This window comes from Procambarus clarkii, chromosome 24 (genome assembly GCF_040958095.1).
Source record: "Procambarus clarkii isolate CNS0578487 chromosome 24, FALCON_Pclarkii_2.0, whole genome shotgun sequence".
NCBI lineage: Eukaryota > Metazoa > Arthropoda > Malacostraca > Decapoda > Cambaridae > Procambarus > Procambarus clarkii.
Genome location: NC_091173.1, coordinates 16563551 through 16577609, shown reverse-complemented (window position 1 = coordinate 16577609; position 14059 = coordinate 16563551). Strand labels below are relative to the sequence as shown.

At 42.1% G+C, this 14059-nt stretch overlaps 1 protein-coding gene across 4 annotated transcripts in view; it reads left to right on the top strand.

The window, feature by feature from the left end:
* The window catches only part of Mau2 (Mau2 sister chromatid cohesion factor), a 29260-nt gene that overhangs the window by 1169 nt on the left and 14032 nt on the right, over positions 1-14059 (top strand). For all 4 annotated transcript variants that reach the window (XM_045747786.2, XM_045747785.2, XM_045747787.2 and 1 more), the window contains 7 exons: positions 830-1009; positions 2648-2770; positions 7134-7244; positions 7839-7959; positions 9802-9966; positions 10356-10507; positions 13461-13556. In XM_045747786.2, coding sequence (XP_045603742.1) covers positions 830-1009; positions 2648-2770; positions 7134-7244; positions 7839-7959; positions 9802-9966; positions 10356-10507; positions 13461-13556 — 948 coding nt within the window. The remainder of the gene's footprint in view (positions 1-829; positions 1010-2647; positions 2771-7133; positions 7245-7838; positions 7960-9801; positions 9967-10355; positions 10508-13460; positions 13557-14059) is intronic.

Below are 14059 nucleotides of genomic sequence, written 5' to 3'. Positions count from 1 at the left end.
TCCCAACATCCTACTGTGCAATGGTCCATATTGTTGGCTTATAACCGACGTTCCCAAATTCAATTCCAGAGTAGGACAGAGATAGATGGGCATGTTACATTTCACTTGATGCTTTGTTCATCTAGTAGTAGATAGATCTGGGAGTTAAACAATTGTTGTGGGTTACATTCTGGGAAAGTTAGTAGTTAGCCAAGAGGGACCTCATTATCCTGACCCTGACCACAGGCAAACCTATTCACAATCCTTTGGTAAGGTAGGGGTTCATTATTCAGACAATTCTCATAATACTCTTGAGAGTGCACTAGGCTTCCTTTGACACCCTTTCGTTTGTTCTCTAACAAACTATAGAACATTGACATTACACAACTGTGATGTACTCCCACATCTGTTTCTCATTACTAATACTGAACAGTGGAGTTTCTGGTGCAATGGCTGTATGGGTGCAGTTGATGAAATATGATTTGGTTATGGTCACTCATTCCTTATACAACATTCCTTATGTTTATTTCCATGGAAGTGTGGATGGCAATTTATAGCTTTGTCAAAAAAAAAAATCCAACAAGCAATGTGAAGCATTTAAAAAAAGTAAACCTGTCATAGCAATTTGACAAAATAGTCTCCAAACATAATTTATTGATAACGGAAATTTTTCAAAAATTGTAAATGTTATTTAAAAAAAAATTTGGTTATAGTCTTAGCTACCTAATACTGCCACTGACTCACTGTATACAATACATTCTTACAGAGGCCTTAGTTAGATAATACTGCAGTTTGATTATGGAAAAAATTACTCCTGATAAATGATTTAATGATATCTTTTTTCCAACAGTGGACCTTGTCCATGAATATTGCTGGATTTGATGATGTACGATTTGAGGCTGCAAGTGAACTGGCAAAATTATATGAGCAGACTGGAGGTGCTAGCAATGCGAAATCTTTGTTACGTCGTGCAATTGAGTTATCTCGACAGAGTGTGTATTGGCATTGTCGTCTAATCTTTCAAACGGCTGTAAGTTTAATTTTGTCATTTTATGCAAAGTTATCAATTCCTGGAACAGTCTTCTCATTTCAGAATCAGTTTAGATGGAGTTAAAAGCTCCGTCTGACAAAAATATAATTTGAGGCTTAGAAGCTAGCACTAGAGCCTTCAGATTATACCAGGCCCCCAGAGATATACACAAATTACTCAACGTGGCAAGGGAAAATTGAAAATCAGAGATTTACTTATAATGAGAGAACCATTGAAGAAAGTCCAGGAGAAACAAAACAGACCACTGTTCAAAGGTAAGAAATGAAAAGAAGATAACATGGCAAATGATTGTTGGCAATGAGTGAAAAACTTCAGCATTAGTTTGACCAGCTGGTACCAGGTGGCAGGCCTGGGGTACCAATCAGCCACCTGCCTCTTTCATTCTCCAGGTACTGTTCAGGTCATACCGCCCCAGATGGGGTCTTTTTGCTGCTTTTTTAAGTTAACTGGTATTGGGTTTCCTTGGTGTAACTGTCGTGTGTGGGGGCTATTATATACAGTAATTTGTTATTTTTTCCTATTTTTGCTTCACCAATGTATTTATACCGCCCTCACATTACATGTTCCCAGGCTGTTGATATGTATTTCCCTTTCTCCACCAGAGTTATCTACTCTACAGGGAATTAGTTGACATTTTGAGTATACTTGTCTCCAGATACACTTGTGCTTGGGACTTCATTGCCAGTGTTAGGCTGGTTGATGAGGGGCTGATACAGCTAGCTGTATGCTAGTGTGTAATTTTTGTGTCTGGTTGGATTGTGTTAAGTGATTCTTACTTGGCTTCATATAACTTCTGAGCATTGGTTCTGTTTTTTTGGTCTAGGTGATCATTCTCCTCATTTTAGCCTTCTCTTATTTTAAGCCAAACTCTTTCTCCTTCTATAAGTGTTTTGTTGGTCAGAAATCAAGCATTAAATGTAACAAAATACTGTACCCCTTTCTGGGCGATTCCTAAATTGCTCTCCATTCCAGTATTGTTGTTCCCTTCATTACCATGGGATTTTGGGTTTTGTATTGGCAGTTCAAAAGTGAGTCAGGTGGCAGATTTGGACCCCAGGTGACCTGGGTTATCCCCTGTCCTGGTGAAGCCAGGCAAATTGTGCTGGAGTTGTTTACTTGTTGCTGCTTATTGTTTGCCTTGTTTTCCCCCTTTTCATTTCTTTCTTTTGAGCTTTTTTTTTTCCTGGATCTTCTGGACAGTTTCCTCAATTTTTTAGTCAATCTCTTGACACCCATTCTTCCCTCACCAATTTGAGTGAACCAGATTTTGTTGCTGGTTCCAGGTAGGCTTACATAAGTCTCAAGGGTTTGGTATGATCCAAAGGCTCCATGATATTGCAGTAGCACTTAAGTTCAAGGAGGCTACTGAGGAACCACCCAAAAAGTAGTGTTTTATTACATTCACCATTTGATCATTTTTGTAGCCAGTTTAATGTTTTCATGTAATGAATTGTAATGTTATAGGTATTATAATTAATGAATTAATTAAAACCTCCAAAATAAAAGAAGAAGACAAATTTATACAGTTGTAGTTATATAATTTAACTAGTAAAATAATAATTTTTTCTTTTTATTTAAAGTATTCAGAATTCTTAATAACTTTAATGTCATTTACAGCAATTAGGGCTAGTGGAATTTGACTATGCAACAGCTGGTGGTCTTTTGCAAATGGGCCTGGAATACTGTCATATTCAGGGTGTTGCCTACACACAGCTGCTATTCCTTTTAAGCAAAATTATGGTGAGTGCTTGTATCACTTTGAAGAATAATGACAGGGACTCATGTATTTAAAAGAGATTGTTGTAGTATTTTGTGTATTCTTACTATTTCGTATGCCAGAAACCCAAAATATATACAGTACTATAGTAAAAGGTCCAATCCCTCCCACTGTTTATAATTAAGTATTGTATTATCACATTTTTATATCACCACTATGTAGCTCCTGTCCATAAAATAAACATTAAAACCCACTTATAATGGCAATAAATTTCACTTCAGCTGGTTCCTTGTCAACTAGTAAATATAATCACTTACTAAGTAAATATGGCACAATCATCATGTAGAGACATAATAAACAAAGATCAACAATAAAAATATGGCTGGCTGAATAACAAATCTTAATCACACTATTAAGTTAACATTAGCCTAACTACATAAAATGTGAAATTATCACACAAAAACTAATAATGTTCACATTATGTGTGTGAGTAAATTGATAGTGGCCAACTTTTTTGAACTATGTAAACGCTTTTACTTACCTAGTGTTTTATTGTAGTGCTTTCTGTAACATAGTGCCTATCGGAATTAAATGTCCAGGGATGGCATGCCGAGTCTAGCAACCACCTCATACGATGGTTGACTTAACGCAGCTTCTCTTGATTTTCATTGATATTGAAAATGTTACTCCTCTTCCTTAGCAAACCTAACAAGGTGTCCGTGATATCTTTGATGATGATGTGCAAACTTGATGATCTCTTACTTCCAGCTGATTCATTTGAATTTCCTCTGATGGCTGTCTGGGAAATTAGACTAAAAGAACTTGAGGATTCCTCTTTGCAGATTTAATAACAGCTTTGTGATGCTGAAAAATCTTTCTTTGTCTTTCAATGATAGCTTGTAATGTGTTTTCTAAAGGCCAATTGCCTTGTGTTACTACATTTGATATGGCTGCCGTTGACTTGACTCATCGCTGCTGTGACAAATCACCTTTACATGTGTCTTTTAGATTTGTTAGGGGAAAATACTAAACTAGGAGAACCTTCAGGCCTAATGAAGCGCGCACACAGTTTGTCCCAGAGCCAGGAAAGCAGTGACCACTTAAGAAATTCATATTGCACATTCCACACCATTTGGCACTGGATATAAACCACTCAGACAAAGTTCAGGTGACTCAGCATATGCTCAAGATTTCTACAGGAAATCAAGTGCCTGCCAAGCACTATACTAAGATTTGGGATCAACTTGTGCAATACAGACTCCAGAAAGGAGAGGGGCAACTATCCTGGTATCCCAAACGAACCCGAGCCACAAACAACAATATATGAGTGTGAACTGGGACTACAAGAAGTTGTCAATGAACCTGAACTGTGCCACCATGTGAAATATCAAATCCCTGACTGACAGAAAAGATCAGCAACTGGAAGCCCATATCAAAGAGTCTTCAAAGTAGGCCAGGACTTGAACCCTGAACAGCTGAAGCTTCCAGACACCTATATATGTCAATGTTGTGAAAGTTATGGGAACCTCACCAGAAATCCTAACCAATCCCTAAACCTTAAATGGATGGAAATACTGTATGCGAGGAAGACTGGCTCAAAATCACTGGGTAAATGTAGGACATGGGAATAGAATGGACAATACTTGCAAGGACCAGGTTACAACAAGCATCATGCTTTTGTTCAATATCTCAGTATCTCATAGCTTAAGTAGGTGTATAATATCGCCTTCTTTTATGGGTTGACATTTTACCTAGGTGTACACAGAAGAACTGCTGAATTGTTTTGTGTGCTTATATTTAATTATAACAAAAGAACAATTAATCCACAGCACTTAGAGTAGTATGCACTAGATGATTGGACTGAATGCCAACATTTGAAACTTGACTCCCAGTATTGTGAGACAGAGTATCACGTGGCACACTGATGCAAGTGTTGTAGCTTTGTGTTAGTGTACGTCTTTAATTAATAGTCTTGGCAGTTTGGCACACCAACCAGTTGCTGGCAGTTTGGCACACCAACCAGTTGCTTGGCAGTTTGGCAAACCATCCTGATGCTTGGCAGTTTGGCAAACCATTTTGGTGCTTGGCAGTTTGGTGAAACATCCAGGTGACTTGTACATGCTAAACCTGTGGCTTGGAGGGTTGCCAGTCATGGTCTTGCCCTTACAATTATCCCACTTGTATCCTACTTTTTTTCTGTAGGGTTGAGATAGTTTCACTCTTGGGTTTGTGATTTGTCATAATTTGGGAAGGGGGAGGTTCCCTTGTTTGAACCTTTATCTCAATGGGTGGCTTCTTGAAGCTTGAGACATGTACATATTTTCTGGGGGGAGCTCCTTCAGCTCCCCGGAGCTTATCCAGGCTGATCTAGATATATTAGACTTTGGCATCAGTCAGTGTGAATGGCATTCTTAGGCCTACAGGGACTACAAGCCAGAACCTGCCCCCTCAGAGAGGCACAAGGAGCAATGGCCTATAAAATTTCACATGTGATTTTGAGCATTCTATGCCTGCCATTGACCGGGTCAGGCACCAAGAAAGGTAAGCATCCCAAAACAAACCAATATTCTGGTTTAAACTACTGTTAAAAGTCAAACGAGTGGATAGAGCACCCCAAAGAAAAACAAGCAAATGAGCATGACATCATCACATGCTGTGCTGCCGTCTGTGCAGCTCCCCATTTCCCCTTCCTGGGAGGGGGGAAGGTGGAGCCCCAGAACCCTCCCGCCGGCTACCCCTTCCCGGGAGGGGGAAGGGGGAGCCCCAGAACCCTCCCGCCGGCTACCCCATACCCCAGTTCTTGGCTGATGTACTTGAAGCTTGGTCGTGTGACTCCAGTTCCTGTTTCTTGTTCTCAGTGCTCATCAGGCCAGCCAGGGGCAGTGGGGTCCGTCGTTACATTGGGCCCACAGCATGGTGTGGGAGTTCGCCTGCGGTGTGGATGTCGCTTCGGAGATTCTGGTCGCTCGCGAATCGAAGGTCCAGATCCATTCGGACTGCTCCCCGGTGGTTCATTGCCAGAACCGAGGGGGGGAGGGGTTCGATGCGGTCCTTGGCTCTTTGGGGCTGGTCACTTCAGGTGACTTGTCTGCTGAGTTCTCAGTGTCTGGCTCTCCTGGCCATTTCCCTGGTTCGGGGGTTGTCCAACGTCCTGCCGGACAGCCTGTCTCAGTTCATTCCCCTGTCCTCGGAATGGACAGTCGACGCCGACTCATTCAATTGGCTCTGCCAGACATACGGGTTCCCAAAGGTGGACCTCTTCGTGTCGGCGTGATTGAGGCGTCTCCCGGTATACTGTATGTGGCGCCCTTCCCCCGACTGCGTGGCTGTCGGGGTTGATGCTTTTCAGTAGGACTGGTCAAGGTGGGGTTACCTGTACCTTTTTGCCCTGGTTCCACTGTTACTCCAGGTCCTAGCTCGCTTGGAGATTTACCAGAGGAGAATAGTCCTCTTGACTCCTTGGTGGCCGGTCCAGCCTTGGTTTCATGCTCTGCTTGCTCGGTGTTCAAACCCAGGGGTTTTCTCGCTGCTCTGCCTCTTTCAGATGATTGGTCCGGTTTGTTAGGTGGCTGATTCGATCTTCTCCTCGAGTTTTTGCCTATCGTTTTGTTCTGCCTATCGTTTTGGTCTTCAGTTGTAATTTCTTACCAAGTGGGGTCTGTTTTGTTATGCCTACTTTTCTGGGTGCCTAACCCCTGGTTGTTGGCAGACATGGAATTCTCCCAACCACATGAGGGTTTCCATAGACCATTGCTCCCTGTTCCTCTCTGAGGGGGGCCAGGTTTTGGCTCGTGGTCCCAGGTAGGCTGAACTCCATTGACCGATGCCCCAGACTAATACAGTATAGCGTATATTAGTCTGATAGCTCCAGGGAGCCTCTGGGTCTCGCCCAGAAAATGACATTTCATTACATTCAACGCTGGTTGTTTTTGCATACATTTCAATTGGAACCAGTTTTAGTTAATCTAGTTCTTTCCTCCAGCTGGGATGCTGCTATGTGATATTACTGTACTACTAGCACTACTGTGGCTGCCTTAGCTGCAGTTCCTTTTCTTATTGGCCTATTGCTTCAACCCAGTTCCTTGTCTTTTCCTCAAACAGACTGTTGATCATCAGCCCTTTTTAAGACATCACAATGGGAGAAAGGGCCTTAAAGCTCCACGTATAGAGAATGTGGATACCATACTGCTGCATATTATATGAAAATATGTAAGGGTCAAGTGGCACTAGATCCACATCCAAAACTTAGTGTGGAGACAATGATGCTTGACCCTCCAACATCCTAATGTTTATTTTAAATAAAGTCACTGCTCATGTAATTTATAAGTGTTCACTGTTCAAGTTTATACCACTAACTTCTCTAAATACACAATTTTATAACCATAGGTGATGCTTTTGGAGGGCCGTGTAGCTGCAGAAGTTCAGACCTTACTTGCTCAAGCCAACCAGAGTGTTGAACAGTATAATGGAGCACAAGGACAGAAGGAACACCTCAGGGTAGGAACCCTACTTTGTGTATTTGATATAGCAGTACTGCCTGTACATTATTATAATGAAACAAGTGCACCTCATTATGGGAGACCTGCTTTATATATCCATTACAGAAGTACGGTATTTCATTAATATTATACAGAGTGCGAATTTCTTAACAGTTACCTAAACTTATTTATGCATCATATTTTCCTTGTATTAAAATTAAAGGATAAGAATGATGGAGGATTCTTATCCTTCATACCAATTATAGAAGCAGATTTTACTTGAGAAGCTAATTAGAGGCAGAAAAAATATTATGGTCAATAATTTGGTTTGGCTATACTGTACCAGTGTGTACACTACAGGGAGCTACTGAGAGCTTACCAGAAAGGATGTTTCATCACATTCAATGCTTGATTTCTTAAATATCTACAGTACTGTAAAACCTTTTACTATATTAATTTCCTTTTTTCTCTGGGCTATTTTCCACATCATTAAAGTGTGAAACATAATGAATGAATGAATTTTAATATTTAATAGTGAGGAAAAGCTTCTATGGTCAGGAAAAAGACCTTTATTTTAGAATTTTTTTTGAGAGTTTTCCTTTTTTTACATCAGGTATTCTACCTAGTGCTCCTAGTGTGCCACAACCTCAACAGCGGACAGGTCAAAAGTGTTAAGCCAGCACTCAAGCAGTTGCAGCAGTCCATACAAAACATTACCCAGCTTTCAGAACAAGGTGTGTGTTCATCAGTAAAAGTTAAATATATAAAAAAAGATTGGGGAAGCTTTGCTTGAATTGGTCAGTATCTAAAATACTGCACAATTTTCATTTCTGGAATCCTTATTCATAAAAAGTGCACATTTTAAATAGGTTCTCTACTGGCTTTTCAACATTAACCAACCAAGTTTACAATTACATCTACAGTATACAGTACTAGAATATACAAGAATTAACCTCTAAATCTTAGTAATAATGAATCTAGGCAAATAATGAAGAATACCCTGCAGTGACTTTAAGTTTTAAGAAAGGGTATTAGCATGGTAATGCTTTTCTGAAGGGAGCTCCGTCAGCTCCCTGAAGTTATCAAACTGATATGTGTCATATTAGTTTGGTTCCATCAGTCCTTGGAGTTTGAGTGCCTACTAGGGACTACGAACCAGAACCTGGCCCCCCTCAGAGGAGCGTAGGGAGCAATGGCCATATGAGCTCTCTACATTTAGAATTTGTTATGTCTGCCATTGACAGGGGATATCTCCAGAAACGTAGGCGAACCATTACAAACCTCTTAACTGGTTAAAATTGCACCTTAAGTCCGAACAGAGCTAAAGAATTCCCCCAATAGAAAAACAATAAAACAAGCAACATATCATCCAACTAGCATGCCCGCTCTGAGTGCCTCACCCTCCTCTGACAAAAGGGAGGGGGGGGGGGGAGACCCCACTCAGGCTAGCAGGCCGCACCACCCTCAGTTCGTCGGCTGATGTACCAGGTGTCAGAAGTCCTCTGTGGCCTCAAGCTTCTTTCTGGCTTTGCGTATGTGGCTTTGCCAGCTCTGTGTGTGGTGGCCAGGTGTTCCTATAAGTACTTTGCTGCATGGTTTTGCCCAAGGTGGGGAGTGGGTTTGTGCTGGGTGGGGTGCACTACAGTTGGCACAGCTGGCATCAGCAGCGGCCGAGGTTTCTCTCTGGGGACCAGTTAGTCTGTGTGTGTTGCTTTGGGAAACTGATGGTGGTGCGGCCTGCTCGCCTAATCCAAGTTCCCCCCCCCTCTCCCCTGTCATTGGAGGGTGAGGTGCTAACGAGTGGGCATGCTAGTGGGATGACGTGTTGCTTGTTTCATTATTTTTCTATTGAGGGGAGTTCTTTGGCTCTGTTCAGACGTAGGTTGCAATTTTAACCAGTTAGAGGTTTGTAACGGTCCCCTACCTTTCTGGAGGTATCCCCGGTCGATGGCAGACATGACAAACTCTAAATGAAGAGAGTTTATGTGGCCATTGCTCCCTGCACCTCTCTGAGGGGACCAGGTTCTGGCTTGTGGCCCCCCCCCCCCCAAGTAGACACTCGAACCACAGGGACTGATGGTACCGAACTTATATGGTACATGTCAGTTTGATAGCTACAGGGAGCCTCCGGAGCTCACCCAGAAAATTATGTTTCATTACATTCAGCGATGGTTTTTTGGTATATATATGGAAGTCAGTTTAAGTTTATGATGCAGATTGTTTTGTGAATAATCACAAAATGATAGAATGTAGTTGACTGAAACAATTTACTAGCAGTCCTAGTCTGTATAGTGCTAGAGTTTATGGAATGGGTGGTTTACCTATCAATGACTATGGGAAATAAGATCAAGCTCTTTATGCCCATGTAAGTCTGATTAATCATCAAAATTTTAACTGCACATACAAGCAGTCTACTTTGAAACTGCCTTGCATAAAACTGGGAGTTGACTGTAATCATTATTTTAGAAACTGTCCTGAGCAGGAATAGGATTAGCAGTGTGTTGCATATCTTGAATATGATAATCCTTCTAGAGGGAATGTTGTCTGCCTGTTCCATTTGAATATTATTGTTGTAGAAATCATCCCGAGCAGTGGAAGTGAAATGTTTGCTTGGCTGCCACGGGAGCAGCTGTGTGTGCTGGTGTACCTGGTGTCAGTCATGCACTCCATGCAGGCAGGCTACATGGAGAAGGCACAGAAGTACACAGATAAAGCTCTACTTCAGATTGATAAGCTGAAAGGTTAGTGAATATGAAATAATTAAATTTGTTTGTAGAGGTAATGGATAAAGATATATTTTTCTAATACCTGTACTGTATACAGTATATTAAAATACTGTACTGCACTTATTTCCCTAGAACTTTTGGTTAGTTATACCAAAGAAATATATTTTTGCACAGTAACAAATTAACACTCAGGTTCCAATGATGCAGTATATCATTGACTCATAAATTTTCTCTGAACAAATATTCCATCTTAATATGATGCAAACGGTTTAAATAATGTGCCTCATGATTGGATACAGCTTAGCAGACCATGTGGTGGGCTAGCACCCTGCAGGACTCAATATACATGAAGCTGCCTATAACTTTTCACGTGTTTTTGGTAATTTCTTATTTTTTGTTTTTAGCTGAAGATAATGCATCCATCTTAAGCTCAGTGCAGCTACTGCTTCTGGAACACAGTGTCATGTGTCATCTGATTATTGGCTCAAAAGCTCAAGCCATCAAGGAGATTGCCAAAGTGTGCCAACTACTTCAGCAGGATGCTAAACAACTTCAGGTATGTCTACTAATTTTCATTAATAGAAATTTCTGGACATTAGGGTATCACAGGTGATTTTATTCACTGAACTTAATTACTGCAAACTGATAATAACAGTTTAAACTTGCATGTAGTATTAATAAATATGTGAGGTATTGTATTTTACTTAGTTAGGCTATGAAACATATGAGATACTACTGTGAATATTTGTATAGAATATAGTTGTACTGTACGTACTTGTTTCCTATGATACTGTCGACTGGATAGCACTAGGAAGAGAAACATCTCGCTGAATATCTAGGACCCTCTAGTCCTGTGATCCTCTTGTTTGTTTCATGTACGTTTTACATCATTTTATATGACAAGCTATCGAGCATGGGTGTAATTTTGATAATATTTAACCTTCTTTTCCTTTTATGAAATGAGACATTAGTCACACCTGTCAGTAATACAAGTCTTATTTTGTAGATTGTTCATTAGCTGCTAGAATTTTGTTGTTCTATCAGCAGATCTTTGTTTCCTTTATTATTTATTTGTCTATGTGATGGGAACTATTGCTATTTGAGTTAGTGTTTATTAAAAAAATAACTTTTTTGGGCAGAGCCCCTCAGCTCCCTGGAGCTATCCAGGCTGATATGGTATATTAGCTGTCTGGCATTAATGTGCATGGAGTTCCTGCCTACCGGGAACCATGAGCCAGAACCTGGCCCCCTCAAAGAGGCACGAGGAGCAATGGCCTATAGAAATCCCCCGTGTGGTTGGGAGCATTCTATGTCTGCCATCGACTGGGTCTGGCACCCAGAAAGGTAGGCGCACCAAAACAAACCTCCTGTTCTGGTGAAAATATTGCTACCCAAAGCCGAACAAGTGGACAGAACTCCCCAAATGAAAATTAGCAAACTAGCATGACGTCATCATGTTGCTGCACTGCTGTCTGCGCAACCCCCCTTCCCCATCCCTCTCCAGGAGGGGGAAGGGGGAACCCCAGACCCTCGCACCGGTGATCCACCCTTCAGTTCTTGGCTGTTGTGATACTGGCAAGGTCTTGTGCCTCTGGCACCAGATTTTGTCTTGGTTTCTGTGCCTTGTGGCATGGTACTGTCTCTACGGTTGGTGTACGAGTCAGGAGTAATATTCTTTAGTACTCAGGGTGCATGCCTGAGTTCAGTTTCTGATAGGGTTGTCTTGTCCTTCCTTTCGTGTTGTTCTAGGACCATCATCTTATGCCGAATACTGTCACCTCATATCATGCGGCACTGGAGGAGCCGCTGCTGCTTGCGTTTGGGATTGATGTTACTTCAGCTCGGTTCCACAAGTTGTCTCGTGTGTGGTTTTCCCTCCGACCTGCTCCTGCGCTGCCCGAGGCCTCCTGGTTGTTGAACCGGGTGCTCTCTTTTCTCTCTTCTCCATGGTTTGTTGTGGCCCCTTCGGTTCAGGTTTGTTTTTCCGAGGCTCTTTTTCTGTTGGTATTGGTCTCTGGGGGTCGGGTTGGGGAGCTTTGTGCTCTCCTCCGGCGCAAGGGTTTTTGCTCTTTGGCCTTGGTGGCAGGTTTGTTTGTTTGCAGCCATCTCCTTCTTTTCTGGCGAAGACCGTGTCTGCTGCTTCCTGAAGGGGTCCTTGAGTTGTTGATGCTTGGTTGGTCAGGCCAGGGTGCATCCTGTGTTGTGTCCAGTTGCGGCTCTTCGCTGTTGCCTGCTCGCCACTGCTTCTATGGCCGTGGTTGTGCTTTGGGTTGCCCGGGTTTCTTCTTCCCTGTTCCAGGGTTTGGGTCTCCTGGGTCGTCTGCCAGGTCATTCGGAGTTACCAGTTGTTTTGCTTCTAGTTAAGGTGCATGGCATCCACCTCCCGGGTATGTCCCTCTTTTTCCTTATCTTTGGGGAGTTAGCTCCGGGGAGCCGATGAAGCTTTCCCCAGAAAACCAGCATTGAATGTAACGAAACACCATTTTCTGGGTGAGACCCAGAGGCTCTCCAGCACTCTCCCTCTCTCCAGTTGGCAGTGTTTTTGTGTGTTTTGACATTTCAGCCTAAGAACTGAAGGGTGGATCACTGGCGCAAGGGTCTGGGGCTCCCCCTTTCCCCCTCCCGGGAAGGGGGGGGTTGTGCAGACAGCAGGGCGGCAACATGATGATGTCCTGCTAGTTTGCTAATTTTGGTTTGAAGAGTTCTGTCCACTCGTTCAGCTTTCGGTAGCAATATTTTCACCAGAACAATGGTTTGTTTTGGTGTGCCTACCTTTCTGGGTGCCAGACCCAGTCGATGGCAGACATCTCGCTTCTCTCTACTCGCTACAGGCCATTGCTCCTCATGCCTCTCTGAGGGGGCCAGGTTCTGACTCGTGGTTCCCGGTAGGTAAGAACTCCATGCATACTGACTGATGCCAGAAAGCTAATATATCCGTATCAGTCTGGATAGCTCCAGGGAAGCCTCCGGGTCTCACCCAGAAAATGGAGTTTCATTACATTCAACACTGTTTTTTTACTGCATCTGCCATTGATACACAGTAGTGTCATTTTGTAGTTGTGTTTTTTAGCTGCTGGATTAGGGGTACAGTCTGATGGGTAGTGTTGACTCCATTTAAATTTTGAAAGAATTAGAAAAGGAAAATGTTGAAAAACATTAAGGGAGCCTGGGCATTGGAATTAACACACTGTAATACTGTACATTTAAAAACTCTGTGAAAGTTCATCTCCTAAAAGTAGCTTTTGCCAGGAAAGACATATGACACAATGGGAGTCTACTGTATATAGATACAGTACTATCTTTAAAAAATCAACAATTATTATTCCTCATCGTACAGTGTTAATATTGTGATGGTAATGTATAACCACTACTACAGTACATTATTTTGTCTTTAGTTTTGTCCAAAGTGCTTTAGAAACCCACACCTTACACAGTGATGAGGGAACACTGTGTATCCCATAGATGCAGTTTTGTATGTGCAGTTCCAATGACAAAATCTTTCTCTTCAGGCCCATCGTGCACAGTTGCACACACTACTTGCTGTGTATGCCATGAGTATGAACAACTCTAGTGCAGCGGAAGTTCAGTTTAATGCTGCTCTCAGGGTAAGATATTAATAGCCAATTTAGAGTAAGAAAAATAAAGAGTATATGAAAAGCATCTTTCCAGGCAAAATCATTCAACTGCTCCCTATGGTAAGATCCACTGTTTCTGTTTGATAAGGTCAGGCAACAAGATGATATATAAGCAACAGCACCTTGGGAACTTTTTAAAAGATCCGTGCCAGCATTATAGATACTTGGGAGTTATTGAAGAACATTTAGTCCAGACTGAATGACTGACAGAGGTTCTATTCATGAAAATTCAAAACCTTTTAGAGCCCTCCTTTGGCATTATAGGTGACCACCAAATGAGGGTTCCCAGTAAACACCAGTTGGCTTGCCTAGCCACCAATGCTGACCATCAACAGGTGACAACACCACATACACTTGCCTCTGGATTACCAAACCCAAGCCATCCCATATACCTTTTGATGGAAATAAGTGGCTTACACATGGGAATCAGAGCAGTAAAGGGGGGCATCAGAAGTAGCTGAATGCTTCTGCTC